The 24,797-nt window shown below is 39.5% G+C and overlaps 1 protein-coding gene across 2 annotated transcripts in view; it reads left to right on the top strand.

Moving 5' to 3' along the window:
* Positions 1–24,797, top strand: part of Marchf6 (membrane associated ring-CH-type finger 6) — a 61,488-nt gene that overhangs the window by 9,644 nt on the left and 27,047 nt on the right. For both annotated transcript variants that reach the window (XM_041632056.1, XM_041632055.1), the window contains exons 2-11: positions 6,825–6,921; positions 7,701–7,774; positions 10,677–10,820; positions 13,000–13,072; positions 15,238–15,406; positions 18,570–18,759; positions 20,526–20,587; positions 21,635–21,667; positions 23,281–23,332; positions 24,674–24,732. In XM_041632056.1, coding sequence (XP_041487990.1) covers positions 6,825–6,921; positions 7,701–7,774; positions 10,677–10,820; positions 13,000–13,072; positions 15,238–15,406; positions 18,570–18,759; positions 20,526–20,587; positions 21,635–21,667; positions 23,281–23,332; positions 24,674–24,732 — 953 coding nt within the window. The remainder of the gene's footprint in view (positions 1–6,824; positions 6,922–7,700; positions 7,775–10,676; positions 10,821–12,999; positions 13,073–15,237; positions 15,407–18,569; positions 18,760–20,525; positions 20,588–21,634; positions 21,668–23,280; positions 23,333–24,673; positions 24,733–24,797) is intronic.

Genomic DNA, 24,797 nt, shown 5'->3' with positions numbered 1-24,797 from the left:
TAAGTATATATGGAATGTGTATGGAGTGAGTGTACAGGAAAAGAGCATCAGGTAAAGACTAAAGGATTCTGAATCAGCGATGGACTTCAATGATAATGTGTCAGTATTGGGTTATTAAATTAAAGAAGGTGTAAGAAATCCTAATAAGAAATTAATAATAGATACTACATGCTGAATTTTCTACAGTCTCATAATTTTTGTAAGTCTGACTGTTCTTAAAATAGTCTATTAGTAATAATAGTAAATTCTGAAATCATCACATTTATCATTAACAGAAGAACTGAGAGCTCTTCAGATCATCTTACATAAAATAATTTTAAAGAAAAAACAGGACTGGAGAAATGGCTCACTCAGTAGGTAAAGTACTTGATATGTAACTGTGAGGATAAATGGAGCTAGTGGAAAAGACACTTGGCTAAAATTTTATATTTCTAGCAATAAAGAGCGATCGTCAACTCTTGCATTAGAAGGTTTATACTTCATTAATTGCTTAATTGCTGGTGGGAAACTGAAACTTTAGAATCCCTTTAGTGTTTTTCCTACTTGAGACCTTGCCTGTCCTTGTTTTTATACAATAAGTGACTTAAGGAAACAAATGAGTAGATCCAGTTCTGGTGTGTGTCAGTGTCAGGTTAATGAACTGTGTCTAGGCTGAGTCACCCTCCATCTAGTGCTTCTGCATTGTTTATGCTGCCCACCCATTCCTCATTATTACCCAAGTTATCACATCAGCTGTGATGCTATCACATGTGCAAAGATCTCTCACTTTACTTAATCATTATTGATGCTTGCGGATGATTGCCTGTTCCCTTATTATTGTTGCTTAGCCTTTCCTGTTACCCTGTGTGTGTGAGTGCACTTCCATTGATTTGTGCATGTAAGAAAGGCTAGTATATGTGGGGCACTCACTGTTCTTGGTGCTTGTTTGCTGTGGGTAAAGAGAAAGTTTTGTTTGTGAGTTTTGTTTACTCCACCTCCTTTTTCTTCTAATGCTCTCTTGACAGAAATGTTATATACTTTGTGGTAGTCACTAAGGTCTTTCAAGTATTCTCGCTATTGAGATTGAGAAGCTTCTATTGTCAAATCTTAAATTTACTATTTTTCCAGTAAATGTTTTTGTTTTTTGCTTATTTTATTCAAAAATTTACACTGGTTTTTTTTTTAATCTTCTATGTCTCTGAAAACTTGATCTTTTATGTCTTTCAAATGTGTTTGTTATTGCTGATGGAATCATTTTTTTTTTTCCTTTTTTCTTTTTCTCCGAGACAGGGTTTCTCTGTGTAACTTTGGAGCCTTGTCCTGGCACTCTCTCTGTAGACTAGGCTGGCTTCAAACTCACAGAAATCTGCCTGCCTCAGTCTCCCAAGTGCTTGTATTAAAGTACCCGGCCAGAATCATTTTTATGATGGCTGCGATGTTAACATGTATTGGTTGTGTTTTTTTCATTTAGGCTGGGGTTTTACTTATGCCTAGCATGAGTGATTTTTGAGTTGGATTGTAGATATTTTTGGTTGGGTGTAGCCTCGGGTTCTTATTAAAATGTTTGGGGGTTCGTTTTAAACAGGTCTTTTTTTATGATGTGTAGGTAGAAGAGGCACTGTCTCATTACCACCAGCTGGAAGTGAAAGTTCCTTCCTCCCCCTTTGATCCCTTTTGATGTTAGTCTTGGGTGCTTTGTTTTTGTTGTTGCTCTTTAGGATATCCGGATCCCTGGTAGGCCCTCCCGATACCCACAGGGTGGAGAAAAGTGGTTCCTTATTTGTGAAAGCTGTAGTCACAAGAAGTCTTTTTCTTTTTTTTTAAAATCTTGGTGGGTTGTATACTTGTTAGGTGGTTGATGTTTTGTGGGCTTTCATTGGCAGAGGGAGGGCTAGGATCACATTCTTTGTCATGTGGCATTTGTTTTGGGTGCAGTGGTAGAAGTTGAATTAGATTGTTGACTTTTGGGAATGTTGAGGCAAATACTATTTAAGTTTTCTCTTTCTTCCCCTGATGGAACTATTGCAAATACAATTTATCCAGTGCAGTGTTTGTTATGCTAAAAAGATAAAAAGATGGGTCAGTGAAAATGAGAAAATTATTAGCATGAATTTTCTTGTATGAATTAAGTTTAACCACATAGTAGAGCCTTCTTACAGTGTCCTATGACCACAAATATTATTTATAGTCTGCTTTTTTATTGTTTCTATAAACAGTTAATAATTATGTGTAAGATTTCTTTGTATTTCCTTTGTCTTAGAGTATAGTCTATGAGGGATGTATGAATATATTGCTGGCTTTAATTTTTTAATTAAGATTTATTCATTTTATTTTGGTGTATGTGCTTGAATAATTGTGTACCTGTGTGTGCCAGTACCCACAGAAGTGTCAGATGCCCTTGAACTGGAGTTAAGAATTGTGAGCTGTCTTTACAAGAGTAGCAAATACTTTTAGCCTCTGCATTCTCTCCAGCCCTTGCTGGTTGGTCTGTCTGTCTGTATTTCCCTCCCTCCCTTCTTTTCTTATTTATTTATTTTTTTTTTTTTAGAGCTCTATCTGTTTATTATTTTGTGTGTATCTGTGGGCATGGGTGTGACTCACAGTGGAGGTCAAAGGACAACTTTGTGGAGTCTGTTCTTTTTTACATTTACATGGGGTACATCTGGCTTGCATAGCAAGTACTTTAACTTGCTGAACCATCTCACCAGCTCCATATTGCTATCTTAAAGTGTCTTAATTTTTTTGTGATTAGTTATGTTATATTCTTGAGTTTATTAATTTGTGTTTTTATTTAGGAATTGCTTATTTCCCATTTTGATATAACTTTTTTTGATAATTATAAAGTGATTTCCATGATTCTGAAACAAAATGGATGAGCAGTCTACAAGTACCTTACTTTTTTTTTTGTTGTTGTTTTGTTTTTCGAGACAGGGTTTCTCTGTAGCTTTGGAGCCTGTCCTGGCACTAGCTCTTGTAGACCAGGCTGGCCTCGAACTCACAGAGATCCACCTGCCTCTGCCTCCCGAGTGCTGGGATTAAAGGCGTGCGCCACCGCCCGGCTTTACTTTTTCTCTCATAGAATTAGTCTAACTATAGGAGGCCTTAATAATTTTATGTGTGTTTGTTTGGAAAGGATCATCTGACCCCTCCCACCTTCTTCAAAGAGCCAAAAAATCTTATTAGAACCATTGCTAATGAACAGCGGCTCTTAAAAACAAAGGTGCGTGTTGTTCACACACACAAGCACTGCAGTGCCTGTGCTGAGGTCAGAGGATAGCGCTCAGGAGTTGATTTTTCCTTCACTCAACCGTATTGAAACTAATTTCTGCTGTTGTGCTGTGTACTCCGGGCTAGGTAGTCTGTGAGCTTTAAGGCAGTTCTCTCGCCTCCTCTGCCTATCTTGCTATACAGGTGCTAGGATTGCAGATGCAGGTGACTGCATGCAGCTTTTACTGAGTTCCAGAGGCCACAATCAGCTGTCAGACTTGTGTGAGTCATGCTGTTACCTGCTGAGCTGTCACCTTGGCCCTGTCTGGCTCTCAAACTTCTAAGGTTTTAACACAATGTTTATACTCTTAAAGACCTTGGAAGAACTTTGTTACATAAGAAAATAAAGTGGGGGCTGGAGAGATGGCTCAGCGGTTAAGAGCATTGCCTGCTCTTCCAAAGGTCCTGAGTTCAATTCCCAGCAACCACATGGTGGCTCACAACCATCTGTAATGAGGTCTGGTGCCCTCTTCTGGCCTTCAGGCATACACACAGACAGAATATTGTATACATAATAAATATATTTTAAAAAGAAAATAAAATGGGACCATTTTTAATTTTACTTAAATACCATATTCATTATGATAATGCAATAGTATTTTTCATAAAACTCTATCTTCCAAATCCCCCAAATTGAGGAGAAGAGTGAGTATACTTTATATTACAATTTTCTTTTGAGATGTCCCTTTATGTAGCCCTGATTGTCTTCAAGTGAGATCTGCCTGCCTCTGCCTCCTAAGTGCTAGAATTAAAGGAGGGTACCACCATTTCCAGTTTATATTTACATTTGTCTTTAATTGTAATAAATAGTTAATAGAGCAACAGCTGGATTTAAAAATATCTGTGGTAGCATCCAATATATTGTATCATGTGCCCTCTACAAACACCACTGTAAGCTGGATGTGGTGTTTTATGTCTATAATCCAAGCATTTGGAGACTGTCGCAGGAGAGCACTGAGTTTAGGCTCAGTCTGGGCTACAGATTAAGATCCTGTCTTAAAAGAGAAAAGAAAGAATGGGCTCACCAGTGACTTAAAAGAATATTCAGGATTTCTAAAAAAGTAGTTCTGACTTTTTGTTCTCTAAATAAGAAAGGGACTACAGAACTCCAAGGATCCAGCTTCTCTGCTACACATTAGTGCTGGCTTGAGTTTGAGTTGGTTGTCTGTGTATGGCGTGTTTGTTGGTCTGTCTCTGAGAAGGATGGAGACCTTCTGAAAAATCAGTGTCCTCGCCAGGTGTGTATTGGGCCTCCTAAGAAGATCTCCCCACCTCAGTCCTTCTCCTGCACAGGAGCACTCCTGGGGTTTACCATCACCTTGTCCCCAGCACAGCTTTCTCAGCACACAGAATTGTGTTGCCTTGAACTGATCGGCCATGTCCATATGCTTTATCACTCATGCTAGTCCTTGTCTCTTGCCAACCGTAGTGTAACAGTGAGTTGCATCCTTGCTTTCCCAAAACCATACTTGGTAGCTGACCTGTCACCATGCTTCTCCCTGGAGGGTGCGTGATGTTGCAATACATATTTGTATTTATATGAGCCTGGCTTTGTTACTGCTCTTTTCTTTACATCTTGTTCCCATGGAGCATTCTCAAAGGAGGGCTGTTGATACAGGATCCATATCTGGTACTGATCCACCTGTATCAACTCACACCTTCCCTTCCCCTTGGTTGATCTATAGTGACGAAGGCCTCTGTCAATATTCAGTATGGTGGTGGTATGTAGGACATTGGGCAGCATTCATCTCCTGCCTGGAAAACTGGTAACTTTAAAGCCAATCTGCGTCCACAACACTAGTGCTCTGGTACTTGTAGATAACTTTGTTAAGCTGTAAACACCCATGCATGACCTTGTCACCTTTTTGCGTGGGTTGGCTGCACTTTGTGCTGTGGCAGTGACTAACCTGGAATGGAGGTGATGGGGAATCTTGGTTCATTTTCACAGTGGGGCCCTTGCTAAACTAACTCTCTCAAGAAGGCAGGGGCATGAATATTACTAACTCCAAGCGGGAAAGGGCAGTGAGTGCAGCCTCACTGAACTCTGCCAGAGACTGAGCTGTGAGATAGCTCTTCTGTGGGCAAGGAAGTGTGACTTTTTCATATTGGTGAAGAGACTTGTCTGGTTGCTTGGTAACCAGAGAGAGTAGTGTAGCGACCAATTAGGTTTTCCTGAATGTTTGGTGTCTCTTGGCTTGGATAAGCAGCATTTTGTCACTCAGAAATGAACAGCCAGCAAGTCTATAATGTTCACAGGTGGCTAGAATTGGTGCACCATAATGCTCTTCTTGTGTGTCTTCTAATCCAAAGGCTCTCTCAGTGAAGCAGGGATCAGAGTCGTAGCTGTTTTCCTTTGAGTGAGGAATTCACCTTAAGACAGGCAGTCAGAAACAAACATGTCTTTGCCCCTTTGAACATTGATACTTGCCCTTGGGATTAATTGGCACTTGGCAGTGAGGGATGGCTGAGAAGACTTAAGTAATAGCAGTAGTGAAATTTCAGTATGTGAAACGCAGAGGAGCTTCAGGAAATGAACAAGAAAGCACAAAGATCTCCCAAGGGTCTCCTCCATGCGGCTTGCAGGCTACAGCTATGGGAGGGCAGGACATGTGTGTGCCTAGAGCTCTTTGGGATGCTTGTCCTGGGCTGCTATAGCTCCTACTTAAAGAAGCTCCTGGTTCCCCTTTCCCTGGTAGGAGTCTGCTAGTACTGAGGTACCTTCCTTGGGTCCTAGTGATGTGTGTGCACACAAGTGTGTGTGCTTATCTGTTTCTACTTTCATTCCTTGTATGTGAAACAAGGAAAGTGCTCTGCTGTTGCTGTCCTAAGATACAGTTTTTAAAAAAATATAATTATTTAAAAAATATTTTTCCTTTAATGTGTATGGGTATTTTGACTGTATGCACTATGCTCATGCCACTAGTGCTGGCAGAGAAAAGAAGAGGGTGTCAGGTCCCCTGAGACTGGAGTTAAAGACAGTTGTAAGCTACAAGTGGATGCTAGAAATCAAACCCAAGTCTTTGGGAGAGCAGCCAGTGTGCCCTTCACCATCAAGCCATCTCTCCTCGCTGAAATTTAATAATTTTATTTTAAAAATAATTTTGAGGTTGGCATACAAAGCAGCGGGCTTCATTGATGCATTTTCATGTATGAGTGTATTTTGGTTTCGTTTTCCCCTTCCCTCTCAGATGTTTTTGTGGTGCTTAAACCCTTAGGACTAGATTTAGACTTTAAAAAGGTACACTGTAGGAACACTAATATTTGTGGCTAGGTGACCTGATTCTTCTTTATTTCATTGAGTGTTTGTTACATGATAATGTAAGTATAGATAAATGAAACTGTTTTTTGTTATTTTCAACTTTATATACAGCACTTTCTAAGGTACAGCTCGTCTTTATGCATTTTGAAGGAATGTTCTTAGGATCTGTTATGTCCTTAATAAAAGTTCCATCACAATTTTTAGGGCTTCATCCTGTTGACTGATGTGATAGATTTCACCTTTAGCACAAAATATTCTTGTTTTGTTGGTCTTATATAAAAATCATAACCAAAGTTAATTCCATTTTTCTTGTTATTAGATATATGTCGAGTGTGTCGGTCAGAAGGAACACCCGAGAAACCTCTTTATCATCCTTGTGTATGTACTGGCAGTATTAAATTTATTCATCAAGAATGGTAAGTCATTTGGAAAATTGTATAACTCTTAAATTCAATTTTGTCATCTCTAATAAAAGTGATAATTTCAGTGAACTTGACCTGTAATTCATTATATTTAAAACTTTTACTATAAAAATCTATAACAAAATTTATAGTTTGACTAAGCAATTACCCATAGTTAATACCAAACAATTTTGGTATATTGTGGATATGCTAATGATAGTTTATTGTTTATTTCTAGCATTGAGAACTTGTTTTGTTCGTGGAAAGAATTATGCTTTTCTGATTTGGAGTGACATAATTATAGCTTATTCACTATTCTGTGCCAAGAACTGTCTTCTGTACTTTACATATCTTAAACTCCTTTTCTGGAACATTATAATATGGATGAAGAAATGTTATACTGACAGGTTGAGTGATTTGTCCTAAGCACATATCCTTGCCAGGTGGAGAATGGGAATTCAGACCTGGTTACCAGCTGTGAGCCTTGTGAGACCAGTATCAAAACTGATGCTAAACTAATTGTTAATTCGGTATTCGTTTAGCTCTGAAGAGGTTAGAATTTTGGCTAATTAAATATTTTTATTAATATATTGTATACTGATTTGTATTATCTGTTTTTAAGTTTTATACTCTTAGAAGGCACATATAAAAAGTTAAAATATTTCATATTTGAAATATTGAAATCTATAAAAGGTCTGTGATACAAAAATTTTAATAAAAGCACTAGTTTTCAATGAAACCTTAAAGTTGTTTTGTTTTTAATATTGTATTCATGAATGTATTTGTAATTACAGCTTAGTTCAATGGTTGAAACACAGTCGAAAAGAATACTGTGAATTATGCAAGCACAGATTTGCTTTCACACCAAGTAAGTTTGTTTGACATTTTCACCACAGTTTTCTTTTGTTATTTCTGGCAACAAAAGGTGTTTAAAGAATTTGAAAGCAATAATCTTCAACTTCATTGTCTTTAATAGTAATAGAAAAAAACTGTTGCACTTAGAAGGATATTTTAAAAAGTCATCTTTTAATTTAATACACTCATGCTTGTTTTGTGTGCCGTTTTCTTTCTTCTTTGTGGTTTTGCTTAGTTACAGACAAGTGTGAACATACGCAGAGGTATTGTGAGTGCTTGTGAAAGCCCACCACTTAGTTCTATTGTTTTTCTTAACATACACAGAGGTACTGTGAGTGCTCTTGAAAGCCCACCACTTAGTTCTATTATTTTTCTTTCTTTTTTCTTTTTTTTGCTTTTTCAAGATAGGATTTCTTAGTAGCTACGCAGTGTGTCCTGGAACTCATTCCATAGACCAGGCTGGCCTCGAACACACCTCGAACATTTGTCCATCTCTGCCTCCCAAGAGCTGGGGTTAAAGGCGTGCGCTGCCACCGCCTGGCAATTGTACTTATTTTTCAACCCACATGGCCTATCTCTTTTAATCTGTGCTCTCTTTTCTTATTATAGTCTTTAATTTTTTTTAGGCTGTCCTTTTTAAAAGAAATCGTATGAGTTTTAATTTCATCTATACATTCTCAGTATGTGTCAACATTTCTTCCTTTTAAGAAGCATTATTATCTCTGCAGAAACAGTGATGCTTTGAGTTCATCAGAGTCTAGTGCCATTCAGCTTGAACTCCTCTGATTTGGAGCTGTGAGAATAAACACAGTGGTGAAGAGCGAGTCTTAGAGCAGTTTTTTCTTTCTGAAACCAACTCTTTAAAATATCTATGTATGTGTGTTTGTGCGGGTGCACGTGTGTGTGTGTGGGGGGGGTGCATGCATGTGTATGTGATTGCACGTGTGTGTGTGGGGGGGGTGCATGCATGTGTATGTGATTGCACGTGTGTGTGTTGGGGGGGGGTGCATGCGTGTGTATATGATTGCACTTGAGTTGCCAGAGATAGACGTGGGGTTTCCTCTTTTCAGGCAGGAACAGCCCCGGCTGTCCTTGAGCTCACTGTGTAGTACATGCCAGGCTCGAACTCCTGGAGGATTAAAGGCATGTGGCATTATGGCTGACTGGCATGTCCTTGATTTTTTTTCCCCCCTCTATTTTATAAAATATTGTCATTTAAGTCCTGAACTCCTCACCTCAACAAGTCTAGCCAGCTAGATCTCCTGTCCTCACCTTTTGAGCACTGGATACAGGCAGGCCAAGGCTTCCGTGCCCACCCAGCATGCATACTATGGATGTTGGAGATCCTAACGCTGTCTTTATGCTTGCAAGCTATTTCCCCAGCCTTGGGAAACTAACTTTTAAGCTCATGTGTTGTAAGGCTTCAATAACTATTTTTCAGATGTCTAAAATTTAAGTTGCAATACTTGTGTCTATTGATTAATAATGTTATATTAAATAAACAGCACCGTATTGGCAAATTACTAAAAATCTAAAGCACAGTTTTTCATGCTGGCTGGAATCCTTGTACATTGTACCTGATTTTTTGTATTTATAAGACTCTTGTGTTTCTCAGCACAAATACTGTAACTTAATCATTAGTTTTACTTGATATCTGACAAGCGTGAATAATTAAAGTTACTGTGTTTTCTTTATTCCTTGCCAGCAAAAATGCCACTTGTATTTGTTCATAGTCCTTATTTTCTCTGGTGTATAATCTTATTACTAATTGAGAAGATTTATAGCAAACTAAGACTGCATGATTAAATTCTTTATGAAGTTTGACTGGTAGAAAATATCCTGTGGACTTTTACTTTGAGACCAATAAAAACTCCCTTTGTTTGCATATACTCTTCTGACATTTGTGGGCTGTTTTCTGTAGTCCTTCCCCAGGAAACTCTGCTTTTCTTCACACCAAGTATACTGTTGGCTGGGGGATCTGCGGCATGGACAGACTTGCCGCTTAAGTCTTACTCCTTATGTTTGTAGATGAATAGTTTTGTGACACTGCTTTTGAGTGTTTTGTTTGTATTATCCTTTGACTGCTTAGGATTAAACCTAAGCAAGTACTTTCTGTCTGAGATACACCCCAGCCTTGTCTTTTTGGTTATCTAGTTTTAGTTATTTTTCCCCTCCCCGAGCTCTGTTTTATAAATTTTAGACCATTGGTTTTATATAACAATTCCTGTTTTTGCCCCATTGGAGAAAAGAGGTGTTTGAAAGACAATGTGTATTATCTGGAGTAGAGAGTTTTAGTAAATAACAGTTTTTACTGAAACAGTTGTAAAGATACTTTCTAAAATGTCGGACTATTCTCGAATGAATTACATTTCGCAAAGATGTCTGAATTTATTGTTTGAAAGTTAAAGTAAGATGTTAAAATTGGAGGAGGATTGGCTGACACCTCATGAAACGACTGCCCCAGGCTTGTCGGGATGCTGTGTCTAAGCCTGCATTGGTGTGTGTGTGGGGGGGGGGTGGGGGTGGGGATTCTGAGATAACATACTTCAGATTGCTTTTGCACTTCTTACCTTTTCTTGATCCTTTATAGTTCGAGAAGCCAGATCATTGTATGGCTTACATGTTACATATGTGTAAACTGACTCTGCTGGAAATTCAAGGCTGTGTGAGCAGGGGAGGTTAGATTTCTTCCTCCTGCTGCTTTTTTCTCTGCTCAGTGGCCTTTTTTTGTTCATTTCCATATTTTAGATGTGATTTGTATAAATAGATGTCTTGTATAAATTTAATATTATTGTAATGGTTTGATTTTCCTTGCCTTATAGAAAAACACTTAAGTGCAGTATCTCTACTTTGTATTTATGAGTTAAATCGTTTAAAGTTCTCATGAAATCCTGCATATTTTTTTCCTCTTACAGTTTATTCTCCAGATATGCCATCACGGCTACCAATCCAAGATATATTTGCTGGACTGGTTACAAGTATTGGCACTGCAATACGATACTGGTTTCATTATACACTTGTGGCCTTTGCATGGTTGGGAGTTGTTCCTCTTACAGCATGTGAGTAGTCATAACTCTTCTGGAGTTATTTAAACATTCTATGACTGTTTGCTATTTTAATTATGTTTCCTGATACTGTGAATGATGTTTAATTATTTATTTGATTTATATTATATATTTGGAAGACCTTGTTTAGGAAACGTCCTCACTGAGTTGTTTCTGGAGGAGGGAAGGGTGTTTTTCTTAAAGACATAGGGCAGTATTGATAATCCATGAGTGGCAGAGTATATAGATAGGATTCTGTGGACTTTAGAACAAGCAAGGGTTTTAATACATGTAATTTACATCCTCTTCGCTTCGTAACTAAAGCTAGCTTGACTGCCTATGGAGATGAAAACCATAGGCACTGATGGAGAGTGACTTAGTGAGCTACATGGAGCCCGTGAGCTCCCCTGCTATATAACCCAGAGAGACAAAGTAGTTCTAGTGTGAGACAAATGAGAAGATATGGGAGCTGGAGCCGGCACTTTTAGCAACTGCATAGCTTGTTGTTCTACAAGGTAAGATTATTGGAGATGAGGAGTTGCTCGTCTCTGCTAGCAAGGAGACCACAAGCCTAAATAGTCTCAAGTTTTCCAGAACCATGTAGGGTGGTGACGGTGGTAAGTGTATGGTGATATTATACTCCCAGATTGTCCTACAAAGTGGAGAAAATCAGATATAAAATCAGCTCGTTGAATGCTAGAAGACAGTGTCAAGTTCCAAATATGACAGTTTACGTTCCTCAACCCCCCAAATATACTCAGTTGGAAGAACAGAATACAGACACTTCCTTAGACTTGTGTTCAGCATGTGTTCCACCTTAAACTTTTAAGTAATGCACACCTTAATTCTATCACTCTGGAGGCTGAAGCAGGAGGATCCCCCGTAGGAGGCCAGGTTGGTCTACAAGAAGCATAGGAAATGAAACAGAAGAAAATTTTTCAGTTAAAGTGGAAGACAGCATGCCTTTCTAAAAATCAATAGACGTACAGTTGAGCACAAGTGAACGTTTGAATTCATTTTAACAAGCTTGGTATCTGCCCTGACTTTGCATCATATTATAATATATCCTCTTACAGACTCTTCTTTTTTTAAATTTTTTTATTTAATGTATGAGTGCTTTATTCGCATGCACGACTTTATGCCAGAAGAGGGCATCAGATTCCACTGTAGATGGCTGTGAGCCACTATGTGATTGCTGGTAATTGAACTCAGGACCTCTTAACCGCTAGCCATTTCTCCAGCCTCCATATTCTTCTTTATGATTCTGTTCCCCATCCCTCTTTCCTAGTACATGTCAGGGGTTTAAGGAGTCTTAATGCTGCTCAGCCCATTTACCTACTGGCTGATGGTTTGTGAGTTTTACTTACTTGTATGCATGCTTGTTTCCTTTTATATGGGTACCTAAGTAATTTCCATTATGGATACTCTTTACTATTCTGCCCTTTTGACTTGACCTGTAAAAGAAGCCATTGAACTCATGAAAATATCTGATGTAAGGCTAAGGGCAGTGCTTAAACTAATGTGCCAGAAGTGTTCTGAAGGAAAACCTCAGTGTCTTCTTAGTCTTTGAAAAGCTGTAGTCTTGTTAGCACATTCTCTCTAGAATTCTGCCTCTCTCACTAAAAACCATTCTATCTTTTCTGAATAAGAGGGCAAGGGATGGCCATGAATTCTTATATCCTTGTGTTTACCCTCCATGTTTATAATTTAAGATATTCTTTGAGACCTTTTGAAACTGTCTTTCTGTATGTATGTGTGTATGTATGTATGCATGTATTTTTAAAGTCTTTTAAAAACAATTTTCTATGTGTGTGTTCTTGTACCATGGTGTGTGTAAAGGTCAGAACAACTTGGTGGAATGCTTGTCTCCCCAGATTTATATGGGTTCCCGGAGTTGAACAGAGGTTGCTCCCTCTTTACTGGTATATAGAGTGTGAAAACCAACTCCAGAAAGTTGTCTTCTGACCTCCACACACACCATGGTATGTGGGTGCTCATACTCAGACAATCATACACACACACACATGCACACACGTACACATGGGTTTACAATATGACTCAGGCATACGAAGAATAAGAACACTTATTTTCTTGGTGTCAATAATGTTCCACTTTACCTCTGCTTCCTCGAGCCACGCACTTGTGTGAGTGTGGGATGCTAGTTGTGACTATGCCTTTGTGCCTTTGTTTGCAGGCCGCATCTACAAGTGCTTGTTTACTGGCTCCGTGAGCTCACTACTGACACTGCCGCTAGACATGTTGTCGACGTGAGTACTGGCTCTGAGAGTGAAGTCTGGGCAATGTAATGATGTTTTTCCTCTAGTATTTATTCTGTTTTGTTTGTTTTATTTTTTTGAGGCAGGGTTTCTTTGTGGTATAATAGCCGTGACTGTCCTAGAACTTACTCTTTAGAACTGTCTGGCCTCGAACCCACCGAGATCCACTTGTCTCTGCCTCCCAAGCGCTAGGATTAAAGGCGTGTGTAATTCTTTTTTTTTTTTCTAACAGTTGTAGCTACAGTAGAAATTGGTATGTGTAAGTTCTGTTTCTTGAAAACAGAAGAATTTAAGGAAACTTTTTGTAATATTGGTAGGACATGTAAAAAGAAGACATTGTAGGCAGTTTGAATTACATGCTTCTGAATTTGTGTGCTTTTAGAACTTGTTTGCTGTAGCTTTTCTCTTCCCGTGGCATTAGCACCTTGCTGGGCCTGTGTTGGCATGTCTATTGACTAGCTTATGGGCTGCTCTCGAAGGTCACACTACTCACAGAAGAAGGCTAGGGCGGAAGGAGAGTTCTACATATTTTCTGTAGGTTGCAGCTTGTTCCTGACAAAATTTTGCTGATGTCCCCATGTGGCAGCAGTGTGTGTATAGTTGAGTTGGGTCATCTCTAGACAAACCATCTCATTTATACAAATGTAGAAAATCATGGTGTCAGACAGCTGCCATTTTGCTTACCATAATTCTGGAGGTCAAACTTTGTGTGGGCTTAGTAGGGCTTAGTTGGGAAGGTCATCTCTGATCTTTCCTGAGTCACACGTGTCTTTCCTGGAGCAGAATAGGTCTGTCTGACGTAGCGTACTTATTCACATGGCCTTTCCTCTTCAGAAAGCTAATGGACGCTTCTCCCAAGAGGGACTTGGGCAGCGTTCTGAAACTAATAGCGGGAGCCCATAAGCCCTTTTCTAGGCTCTAGAACATGGGCATCTTCACCTCAGCTCTAGCTAGGCAGGCATGAAGCTCCTTCAGAACGAAAGCATTGAGAAAAGGGTTCTGAAGTTTGACTCCATTTAAAACTACAAAAAGTGGTCAGTTGTTTGGCAAGGAAGAAATGGAGAAGGATTATTTCAGCCCCACCTCATCCTTATTTTGATGGTATAGAAGTCCTTTAGTAAGGTTTGGAGATACTGCAGAGAGAGAGCTATTACAGTGTGGGGCCGCTAAGTTGAGGTCTCTCAGACTCACCTTTCCTTCTCTTCACCAGGACAAAAAAAGTAGTCAACTTTCTAACATCTGTTAGTATTTTTGAGTTATTCTCAAATTATTCTGAAATCACAGACGTTGATAGTGAATGATAAGATTCTTCAGAAAAGAAGGAACAAAGGCTCCCAAGTGTTACAAATCTCACATTTCCATGTTTGGTTACTAAAGAACCACACTCTGCCTCTTTGGATTTATTTTGGTATTTCTGCAGCTCTCATTAAAACTAGGTTTGTCATGTAGTGTGAGTTCCTACATCTGGTTGACGGTGTACTGAGTATCTTTCAGTCCTTTTCTTTTTTTTGAGACAAGGTTTCTCTGTGTATCTTTGACTGCCCTGGAACTTACTCTGCAGACCAGGTTGCCCTTGAACTCACAGAGATCCACCTGCCCCTGCCTCCTGAGTGCTGGGATAAAAGGTGTGCACTACCACACCTGGCTTAGCCTTCTTTTCTTTACGTTGCCATATTTCCAGTCACTGAAGGAGCTTCTCTCTTTTTCATTGAATGTTTTCATTTATGTACTTCTATGTTAGTCACCCCAGTCTGTTAAGTATTAAAATTCTGGTAAAAGGATTGAGCAGAAGCAGAATTGTTCACCTAATTTAGTAAATTATATAAATGCAATTTGTTGAGTGTTTTGCTGGATTTTTTTTTTTCTTACACTCCTGGGTGTTTTTTTTTTTTTTTTTTTTTTTGGCTACGCTAAAAGGATAGGCTGTATAGTTAATAGCTGTATATTCTGATATTATTTTATATCTACTTAATGTAAGTATAGAGTAACAAAAGTATATAAATGAACATATTAGCTAGATTACAAGATAAAATTTCAATATCATTATGAATAGTCCTTGAGAACCAACTGAATTTTACTGAAAAATTAAGATTTTTCTGGTTGTTTTTACAAGTGTTCTTTGCAGTGAATTGTGTCTATTTTTTTCTTTTAAATAGGGAAAATTTGTTGGCGGATTGCTTGCAGGGATGTTTTGTGGTGACATGCACACTTTGTGCATTCATCAGCCTGGTGTGGTTACGAGAGCAGATAGTTCATGGGGGCGCACCAATTTGGCTGGAGCATGCTGCTCCACCCTTCAATGCTGCTGGACACCACCAAAATGAGGTAAGCCCTTCATCTGAAATACATCTTACTTGGGCAGCATCTGAAAGTCATTCCACCCTCTATGATTCAAACCCTTGACTTTCCTGTGCCTCATAACTGTGCTCATGCCACAGAAGAAGACAGTAGGAACGTGTTGTAGGAGGGCCGCTTGCTCGTTTCCAGCGCCCAGAACCAAAATAATCACTCAGAAACTGTATTTATTAAATCACTGCTTGGCCAATCACTTAAGCATATTGCTAGCTTGCTCTTACATCTAGGATTAACCTATTTCTATTATTTTATATTTTACCATGAGGCTCATGGCCTCTCAAACAAGGTTCTTGTGTCTTTCTCCTCTGGTGTCTCTATGGCGGCTCACTGACTCCGCCTTCTTCCTACCAGCATTCAGTTGTCTTCCCTGCCTAGCTCTATTCTACCCCTATCACAGGCCAAAGCAGTTTTTTTATTCATTAACCAATAAAAGCAACATATATACAGAAGGACTTCCCACACCAAGTTTGGGAGTTTAGGAGGGCTGTGGAAGTAAAAGAATGTTTCTCTGATTGCCTCTTAATGTTCTTGCTAGATTGGGCACAGTGCTAGAGAGAATATTAAAACACTCTTCCATTCTCTTTGGCTGGGTCAGCTGCTTAGCTTGGGCCTGGAAGGTAAGAATCTTCCTATATATAACTGAGTGGTGGCTACACCTGTAATCTAGCACAGGAGGCAGATGGAGCTTGGTGGGTTCCAAGATAGCCAGGGCTACATAGGAGAGAGGCCCTGTCTCTAAACACAAAGGCATGCACACGTGCATGAGATACAACTTCTTAGATCAGTTGCTGACATACTGCACGACATTGAGGAGTGTTCTACACCTATCACAGCTTTTTGTGTGAAGCACCTTATCTTTTCTGCTATGTAGGAAGAATTTTATCAAAAGTAGGAAACTTGGCCAGTCACATGGCACAGAAGGAAGATGTGCTTACCACCCACACCTGATTAGTTTGGAGTTCCCAGAAGCCACAGTGCATAGAGAAAAGTTGTCCCGTCTTCCATACATGCTCTGTGGCATGTGCAGATGTGTATATGTGGACATGTGCGCACACAAAATTAAACTTAAAGAAGAAAAGAACTGTGTGCAGTTTTCTTATGAGTGATAATGACATGCTCACATACAAGGGTATTTGGCAGTCTGTTAATCTCCGGCACAGCAAGAGGATTTTAGTATCTTGCCTGGTGGGAAATTGTAGGGCCAAGAATGTCACACAGTTAACTGCTCTGTGAAGTGAAAGGTTGACACTTCATATCCTTTTTTAGTGAAATAGTTGGTCACAAACTACTCATTAGTAACTAATCTTTGTTCCTCTGATATGTTTTTTAACATGTAGATTGAGTTTATCAAGCCTATAATCCTATTTACTATAAAGTATACCTTTTCCTTGGAAAATTATACATAGATGAACGCAGCATCACAAGCCCTCTGTTCTGGGGATGGAACCCAGGGCCTTGAACATACTGGGCAAGCATTCTGGTCTCAAACGCACATTCTCCTCCTTCCCCAGAGTAGTGGGTACCATCATGCCCATGAGGTGGTGCTGTGAGAGAAGGTTAGAGTCAGCACTGCTGCCAGTCTACCTCATTTTTTGAAGCATTTAATGTAGTTTTGCTTTAGAATTTTCATTAAATCCAAGGGAATTGTTTTTTAAATAATTTATTTAAATTTATTTTATGTGTATTGATGTGAAGGTATAAGATTCTCTGGAACTGGAGTTACAGACAGTTGTGAGCTGCCATGTGGGTGCTAGGAATTAAACCCCAGGTCCTTTGGAAGAATAGCCAGTGTTCTTAATCACCAAGTCATCTCTCCAGCTCCAGGAATTGTGTTTTAACTTAAGAATTAAATATAATTAATGTCTTTGCATTTGGTTGGTAACAGAATTTTGATTTTTTTTTTTAATTTTCTGGGATTGAGAATTGAGTCCAAGGCTTCACATAGGCTAGGTAACTACCCTCCCATTGAGCCACATCTTCAAGCCTATTTATTTATTTATTTATTTATTTATTTTGAGACAAGAATCTGACCAAGTCCAACAGCAGGCCTCAAGCTTAATGATTCTCCTGCTTCAAATCCACCCTTTCCTTACAGCTGCTGGAACTACCACTCTGGACCACCATGCTTGGCTTGGTGTCCCAGAAGAAGAGCCAGAAGAAAATGCGTTAGGAATTGATAAGGCCATATATGGAAAATCCTTGTCTTCAGCTCAAAATCAGTTACTCAAGTGTTAATAGCAGCAAATTAAGGTGTATATGTGTGTATACATATACATACATTTATTTAAGAATGTGTTTTCATGGGCTGGGGAGATGGTTCAGTGGTTAAGAGCATTGCCTGCTCTTCCAAAGGTCCTGAGTTCAATTCCCAGTAACCACATGGTGGCTCACAACCATCTGTAATGGGGTCTGGTGCCCTCTTCTGGCCTGCAGACAGAATATTGTATACATAATAAATAAATAAATATTTTTTAAAAATGTGTTTTCATCCCTAAGGAAGTTAGACACATTAGTCCTATTTATAAAAGATTATGGATGATGTGTTTAAGATAGCCAGATTTATAAGCTCATTTTTTATAATGCTTTTTTTCTTACATGTGTGTATGTGTGTACCCATGTTTACAAGTATGTGCTCATGTGTACAAGTGTATTTGTGCATGTGTCCTTGTTGTGCATGTGAAGGTCAGAAGACAATCTTTGGTGTAAGTTCTTGTCCTCTACCTTATTGGAGATAGACAGGGTCTTAGATTCTCTGCTAGCTGGTCCATGAACTTCCTTCCATGTTGGAGCACAGGATTGCAGATGCTCAGCTGTGCCCAGCTTTACGTGAGTTCTGGGAATCCAGTCAGGTTCTCACATTGGTGTGGCAAGTGCCTTGTCCACAGAAGCCACCTCCCCAGCCCTGTAGTGCTTTCTGAAGTGTGTCCTCTGAAAAGTGAGTTCACATTCTTAGGTACCAAGTTGGTCCTAAATGAGATACATTTTAAAGAGATGACTCTGAAAGGTATTTCTTTTTTTAACTTTAGTGGGGTTGTCTTGTTTACTGTTTTTTTCTTGCAGGGTAAAGTATGATTTGGGACTAGAGTAAAACTGAGCCAAGTAGGTGAATTCCTGGACTTTTCTTTCATTTTAGGCTCCTGTAGGAGGAAATGGTGCTGAAAATGCTGCTGCTGATCAGCCAGCTAACCCAGCAGGAGAGAATGCGGTGCTGGGTGAGAACCCTGATGCCCAGGATGGTCAAGCAGAAGAGGAAGAGGAGGACAATGAGGAGGAAGATGATGCGGGTGTGGAAGATGCTGCTGATGCCAACAATGGAGCCCAAGGTAGTGGCTGCTCCATGCCCTCACTCACTCTTGAGGACTCCCTCATTCTTAACTTGCACTGAAGACAGAGAGAGTGGTGTTTCATGTCTTATGATGGGCCAGAGCTGTTATGACCGATTTCTGTTTTTACAAGCTAGCAATTACAGGTAGACATGTACATAAGTGTGCTTTCTGTGAAACAGAACATTTTGTGTATTATAGCCCTTTACACAGGACCTCACTCCTCTCTCCCTTCTTTCCTCCCTCTCCATCTTTCCCTTTCTTTCTCTCTCTCCCTCTCTCTGTCCACTAGATGGATGGGGAAAACATAGTCTTATGTCACCAGGTCTATGTTTTGAAGAAGGAACTTGGTCTAGAATTTCCTGGAGTATTTGTTTGTTGTGTGTGTCTGTGTGTGTTTTCTTCTGCCTCCATGGGGTCACTGCACTTTTCAAATGAAGAAAATCCTGAAGTGTATACTGCAGGCCAGGTGCCACCTTTGGAATCATCTTTGCATTTTCTGTCAGTGGGAACTTTGGAATGTGCAATGAGATCCAGATCTGTGTTCCATTGTTAGCTCGTTGCCTGTCTTGTGTTTTCATTGAGTCCACCTTGGTTATATCTGTGTCCATTGTAACAGACACTTGAGACAAAGTATCCAATTGTGAACAAAATGCCTGCTTGCATTCTGGGAGGTTCTGGGCTAGAGAAGAGGTAGATGTGTTAAGTGTATATGGGTTGCTCTAAAGATATGTGTCTTAAATAGGGTTTCCCAGGAAGTTCAGAGTAAGGGACTTTTGGGCTGAGAACTGAAAAATAAGAAGAAACAAAATTCATAATGGGAGCAGTTGACTTTCCAAGGGAAAGATCCGAGGCTCTGAGACAACCTCTTTTGGTACTGCTGCCCAAGTGCTTGGCTGTCACCTGCCTAATTTAATCCCTGGCTGCTTTGCATACTGCTGCTACTGCTGCTGCTTCTTCCCCTTCCCCTTCTCCGCTTCCTCCCCTCCTCCTTTCTTTTCCCTCCTCCTCCTCCTCCTCCTCCTCCTCCTCCTCCTCCTCCTCCTCCTCCTTCTCTCTCTCTCTCTCTCTCTCTCTCTCTCTCTCCCCCCCCCCCTTTTCTTTTCTTTTTGAGACAGGAGCTCACTGTGTTGTCCAGGCTGGCCCAGAATTTGTAGATCGTCTGCTTCAGCCTCCTGAGTGGTAGGACTGCAGGCTTTGTACCACCTGATTTAGCTCTTACATTTTAAATTTATATATTTATTTCTAATTATGTGTCTACATGTATGTCTGTGTGGGTTTGTATTTGTGTGTTTTGTGTTCATGGAGGCCAGAAGAGGGTGATCCCCTAGAACTGGAGTTCCAGGGAGTTGGGAGCCACCTGACATGAGTAGTACTAGGAAGTAAATTGGGTCTATTAGAACAGTTTGAATTCTTAATCACTGACAGGCCTGAGTTTTGTTCTTTATCTTCTGCTGATTTGCTAATTCATTCGAAAGTTATCCCTTGGCATCCTTCTTTTTCCTTAAATCTACCAGATTCATTTCTAACCCACAGCATTTAGATTTGTCTTTCATATAATCCTATTTATTAATTTTCTACCATAGTCTAGGATTGTCTTATTTTATGTTACTATTTATAAGTTTGTATTTATTTGTAGAACTTATAGCATAGTAAGTAAATTATGTTTGATAAAATTTTAAACATGGCTCAAGTTCTCAACTGATTGTAATTAAAAGTGGCTTTTATATCTGTCAGTAATCTTGGCTTTGCAATTGCATTTCCAGATGACATGAACTGGAATGCTCTGGAGTGGGACCGGGCTGCAGAAGAGCTTACTTGGGAAAGAGTAAGAACTTTCTCTGTCACATGTCTTTGTGTTGTAATCCTAAGGTGTATTTTGAAATTTGGCATGTTTATCTATAAACACAAATTTCTTTTTTTTTTTTTGTGGAGCCTGCCTTTATTTTTTTGTTTGTTTGTTTTTTTTTCACTCTTTTTTTAAATTTATTTAATTATTAAAGATTTCTGTCTCTTCCCCGCCACCGCCTCCCATTTCCCTCCCCCTCCCCCAATCAAGTCCCCCTCCCTCAGCCCGAAAAGCAATCAGGGTTCCCTGACCTGTGGGAAGTCCAAGGAACCCCCACCTCCATCCAGGTCTAGTAAGTTGAGCATCCAAACTGCCTAGGCTCCCACAAAGCCAGTGCGTGCAGTAGGATCAAAAATCCATTGCCATTGTTATTGAGTTCTAAACACAAATTTCATAGTTAAATTTGATGAAAGCAGGTTAACCAGGATTTAATTTCTACAAAAACCAAGTGATGCACAGCTGGGATGAAGACAGTGGTAGTGAAGTCTGTTTTCTGCCTTGAGTATAGGCCTTGCTCTACAGGGCCACTTTGACCTTAAATTGTGGAGTTGGTGAAAATTCAGTAAAATGAAATAGGAAAATAAAATTAATTCTATAATGAAGTTATGGCTGGTTCTCCCTAATGAAGAAACTCAGAATGGGTGTTTTTTCTTTTTGTAGTATTAGACATAAATCCATGGCCTTGGAGATGGTAGGCAAGCACTCTGTCATTGGGCTCCACCTACCAGCTCTTTGGCACAGATTCCGGCTCTGTCTCAATAGTTGCCTTAGCTTCCCTAGTTTTAGGAACACAGACATACCTCTGTCTGCTCAGGATGGAAATTTCTAGAGGATATTTGCTATATGACCTAGGGTAAAAGGGGCCCAAAGTGTAATACTCAAACACACAGGGATTTTGTTTTGTTTTTAACCTATGACTGGTAGGTTTAGAAAACTGTTTAGTGACCCTGATAGGAAAGCAGTCTTCCTGTAAGAAAAGAAGGTCCTACTGCATCTTAAATTGATGCTCATTATCTTTTATTTTAGATGCTTGGACTTGATGGATCACTAGTTTTTCTGGTAAGTGGAAGTATTGCTTTGATAGAATTAGGAGTCGTTTTGTTATCCATTGACTCTTAAATTCTTGGAGTATGCTTTTTAAGCTAAACGTCAAAACAACCCTTTAGTTTTTGATTATTTGATATTTGAAAGCATATTTTGTATGTTGACAATACTAGAAATATTTAAATATTTAAAATGTTATTTAAAAACAAACTTGCTAAATATTTGAAGAAAAATTCCAGAGTTAATAGCAGTTAAAAGAACTTGATATTTGAAGTTGGGTCTTTCATGTTTAATACTTGCACCGTTGAGAACAAAAAGCAGCTTTGTTTGTTCCACAGGTGAGAGGCACAGTCTTATCTGGAAGTCTGCCGTAGGAGTAGAGCTTACGTTTTCTTGTTTTATTTTACAGTTTTTAATTTTTAGGTTCTTTATTTACTAGTGTATGTGAAGGCCAGAGTCTTTCATGTGTTATCCCCTTCCACTGTGAGAGCTGGGGTCAAACTCAGGTCATCAGGTTTCCAGCAAGCACTATACCCCAAAAGAGCACAAATTCCCCCGCCCCCGCCCCCCCCCCCCCCCCGCCCCGTCCTTCCCCCATTTTTTGAGACAGGGTTTCTCTGTGTAGCTCCGGAGCCTGTCCTGGAACTCGCACTGTAGACCATGAACTTACAAGCATCTGCCTGTTTCTACCTCCCAAGTGCTGGGCTTAAAGCACTGCACTGCCTGGTGCAAAAGCAACAACTTAAAAGTAGATGGCTGGAGCTGGAGATAAGACTCATCAATTGAGAACACGCTGCTCTTTCCGAGGACCCGAGTGGGGTCTTAGCTCCAGTGTCAGTTAATTTCCTTTAACTCCAGCTCTAGAGGATCTGATACTAACAGTTTGGGGCTCCGTAGTACCAGTACTAACGTGCACCTACTCCTATACAAACACAGACATACACACTACAGGATAATAGAGGCATGTCTTTAAAGGAGGGGTAGTTCTTTCCAGAAGTTTATTCTTTGAAGGAAACATGGTGTGTTTAGGTCACGTAAGGCACAATTGTTTGTTATTTGGGGTTAGGGCTTGTGTGCAGCAGCAGAACCACCACAGGTGGAGACATGGTGATAACAGGAAGCCCAGAGGAAGCATAGACTTGAGGGTTGCATGATCCAGTGGCCCAGCAATGTTATAAAAACCCATGTAATATCTGTCTATTGCTATTTACTCAGGTAACATCCTTTACCTCATTGGTATTTCATAAGAATGGCAGAAGTTGTTGAGGTCAAATAGGAAAGTCATTTGCAGCCTGACTTCATTCCTTATACAGTTTCAGGGGAATCAGAGGTAGAGGTGAATGAAATAGGATTCAGCTTTCAACAACGTTTTAAAGTTGATCAAGTTATCAAAATGTTCAGGGTATAGTGGTGTGAGCCTGTAGTCCCAGCACTTGGGAGATAGAAGCAGGCAGATCGCCTGGTCCACAGTGCGAGTTCCAGGACAGCCAGTACGTTGAAAATCCCTGTCTCGAAAATAAAAAGAAAAAAAAGATCAGTGTTATTTTTATATTAGCTATGACTAAGTGAAATTGTTCAATTGAGCATGAGATATCATTGATTGATCTTACTAATGCTTTCTCCTGTAGGAGCACGTGTTCTGGGTGGTGTCTTTAAACACATTGTTCATTCTTGTCTTTGGTAAGTTGTGCCTATGTGTTTAGTGTTTGTGGTATCATTATAGAAGTTTGACTTTCTAGGAGTCTTGTTGCGGGTTTTTGTTTTGTGCTTTAGGAATATTAAGGAACATACAATGTGGATTTAGACCCCAGATCCCTACTATAATCCCAGACTTTTACTCAGTGATTGAATCATTCTCTGCCCTGTTTATCTATTAGGGTGTTTATTATTACCATGGAGAAATGAGAATTTATTCAGAACAAACTGAAATTTGACTGGAAAGGATTCAGGAAAAGAGAAGCATAACAATCTTTAATAAGAATTTAAGTGTACTTTGTGATTTAACTATAGTGTCATCTAAAACTTACTAGAATTCATTGTTTATCAATAATCCATCATATTTGTAATCTTTAAGTTGTTCACTTAAATGCCATTTTATAGTTGGTCTGTTGAATAAAATCCCAAATGATGTGCACACATTAATGGGGAGCTGGGATACTCCTTTCGCTTCCTGCTTCACTCTGCTGCGACATGTGTACTGTGCACCTGTGATGACTTTTTGATGTTCTCAACCTTCATCCTCTGCCTACCATGTTTTCTAAACTGGAAGTCAAATTAAAGGGCCTGATCAGGTCAGGCTCAGTCATCTTTGACAAGGCTATTGGGCACATATTTTGGCTTAGAGTGTGAGATAGGAAGAGGTATGTGACTTTATCCATTTGTGCCCCCTGGATTTTTTTATTTTCTGTTCACATCAAGAAAGAAATCTGTGGGATGATACTTTAGTGTCATGGGGCTAGTGGGTCCTTATCCTTTCACCCAGTGACTACACCAGTCCTGATTCAAATTCTGGCATTTTCAAGATCTTTCTTGTCTAGCTTTTCTATAAAGAAGAGTTCGTTTTCATCAGCAGGAACAATTCAGTTAGTGTGAAGTTGGTTCCCAGGAGATGCCAGGCAGGTGTCCTCTGAGTAGTTAGTGCAGAGGAAGGAGCTTGTGCATGAGTCCCTTCCCAGACACGAACTGTTTTCATGTTGCTGCCTTTTTCCTTTGTCTTTGGTATTTGGAGCTTTGAATTTTAAGAAGAGCTCACAGGTTTGGTTTCTATTGTTCTCATCAATTTTGGTCATTTGGGTGGTTGTTTTAGGTTTTAATGCTCATTTCAGCCCTTTTAAAATGCAGGTGACACCCTCTTCAGAGTGGGTTTGTGTCTTTATGACCTTGTTGTTTTATTGTGCCAGGTATAGTTTTTAGTTTTTCCTCCGAGAATTTTCTATTCTCAAAGAAGTCCCTGGTTCTTTTAGTGGAGATTATGTTAAGAGTGCTCATTGTTTTATTGATAAGTTTTCTCCTCCCTTTTAGCATTTTGTCCTTACCACATCGGTCATTTCTCCCTTGTTGGTTTGGGATTTGAGGAACATGTGAGTATAATACTTTCAGAATTTTACTTCTACTAATTATTCCCAAGTTTGTTATTTTCTAAAGA

Source organism: Microtus oregoni, unplaced genomic scaffold, assembly GCF_018167655.1.
Source record: "Microtus oregoni isolate MIOR12 unplaced genomic scaffold, Mior012 000040F_ref0000088, whole genome shotgun sequence".
In the NCBI taxonomy this organism is placed as follows: domain Eukaryota; kingdom Metazoa; phylum Chordata; class Mammalia; order Rodentia; family Cricetidae; genus Microtus; species Microtus oregoni.
This window is presented reverse-complemented; position numbering and strand designations above follow the sequence as displayed.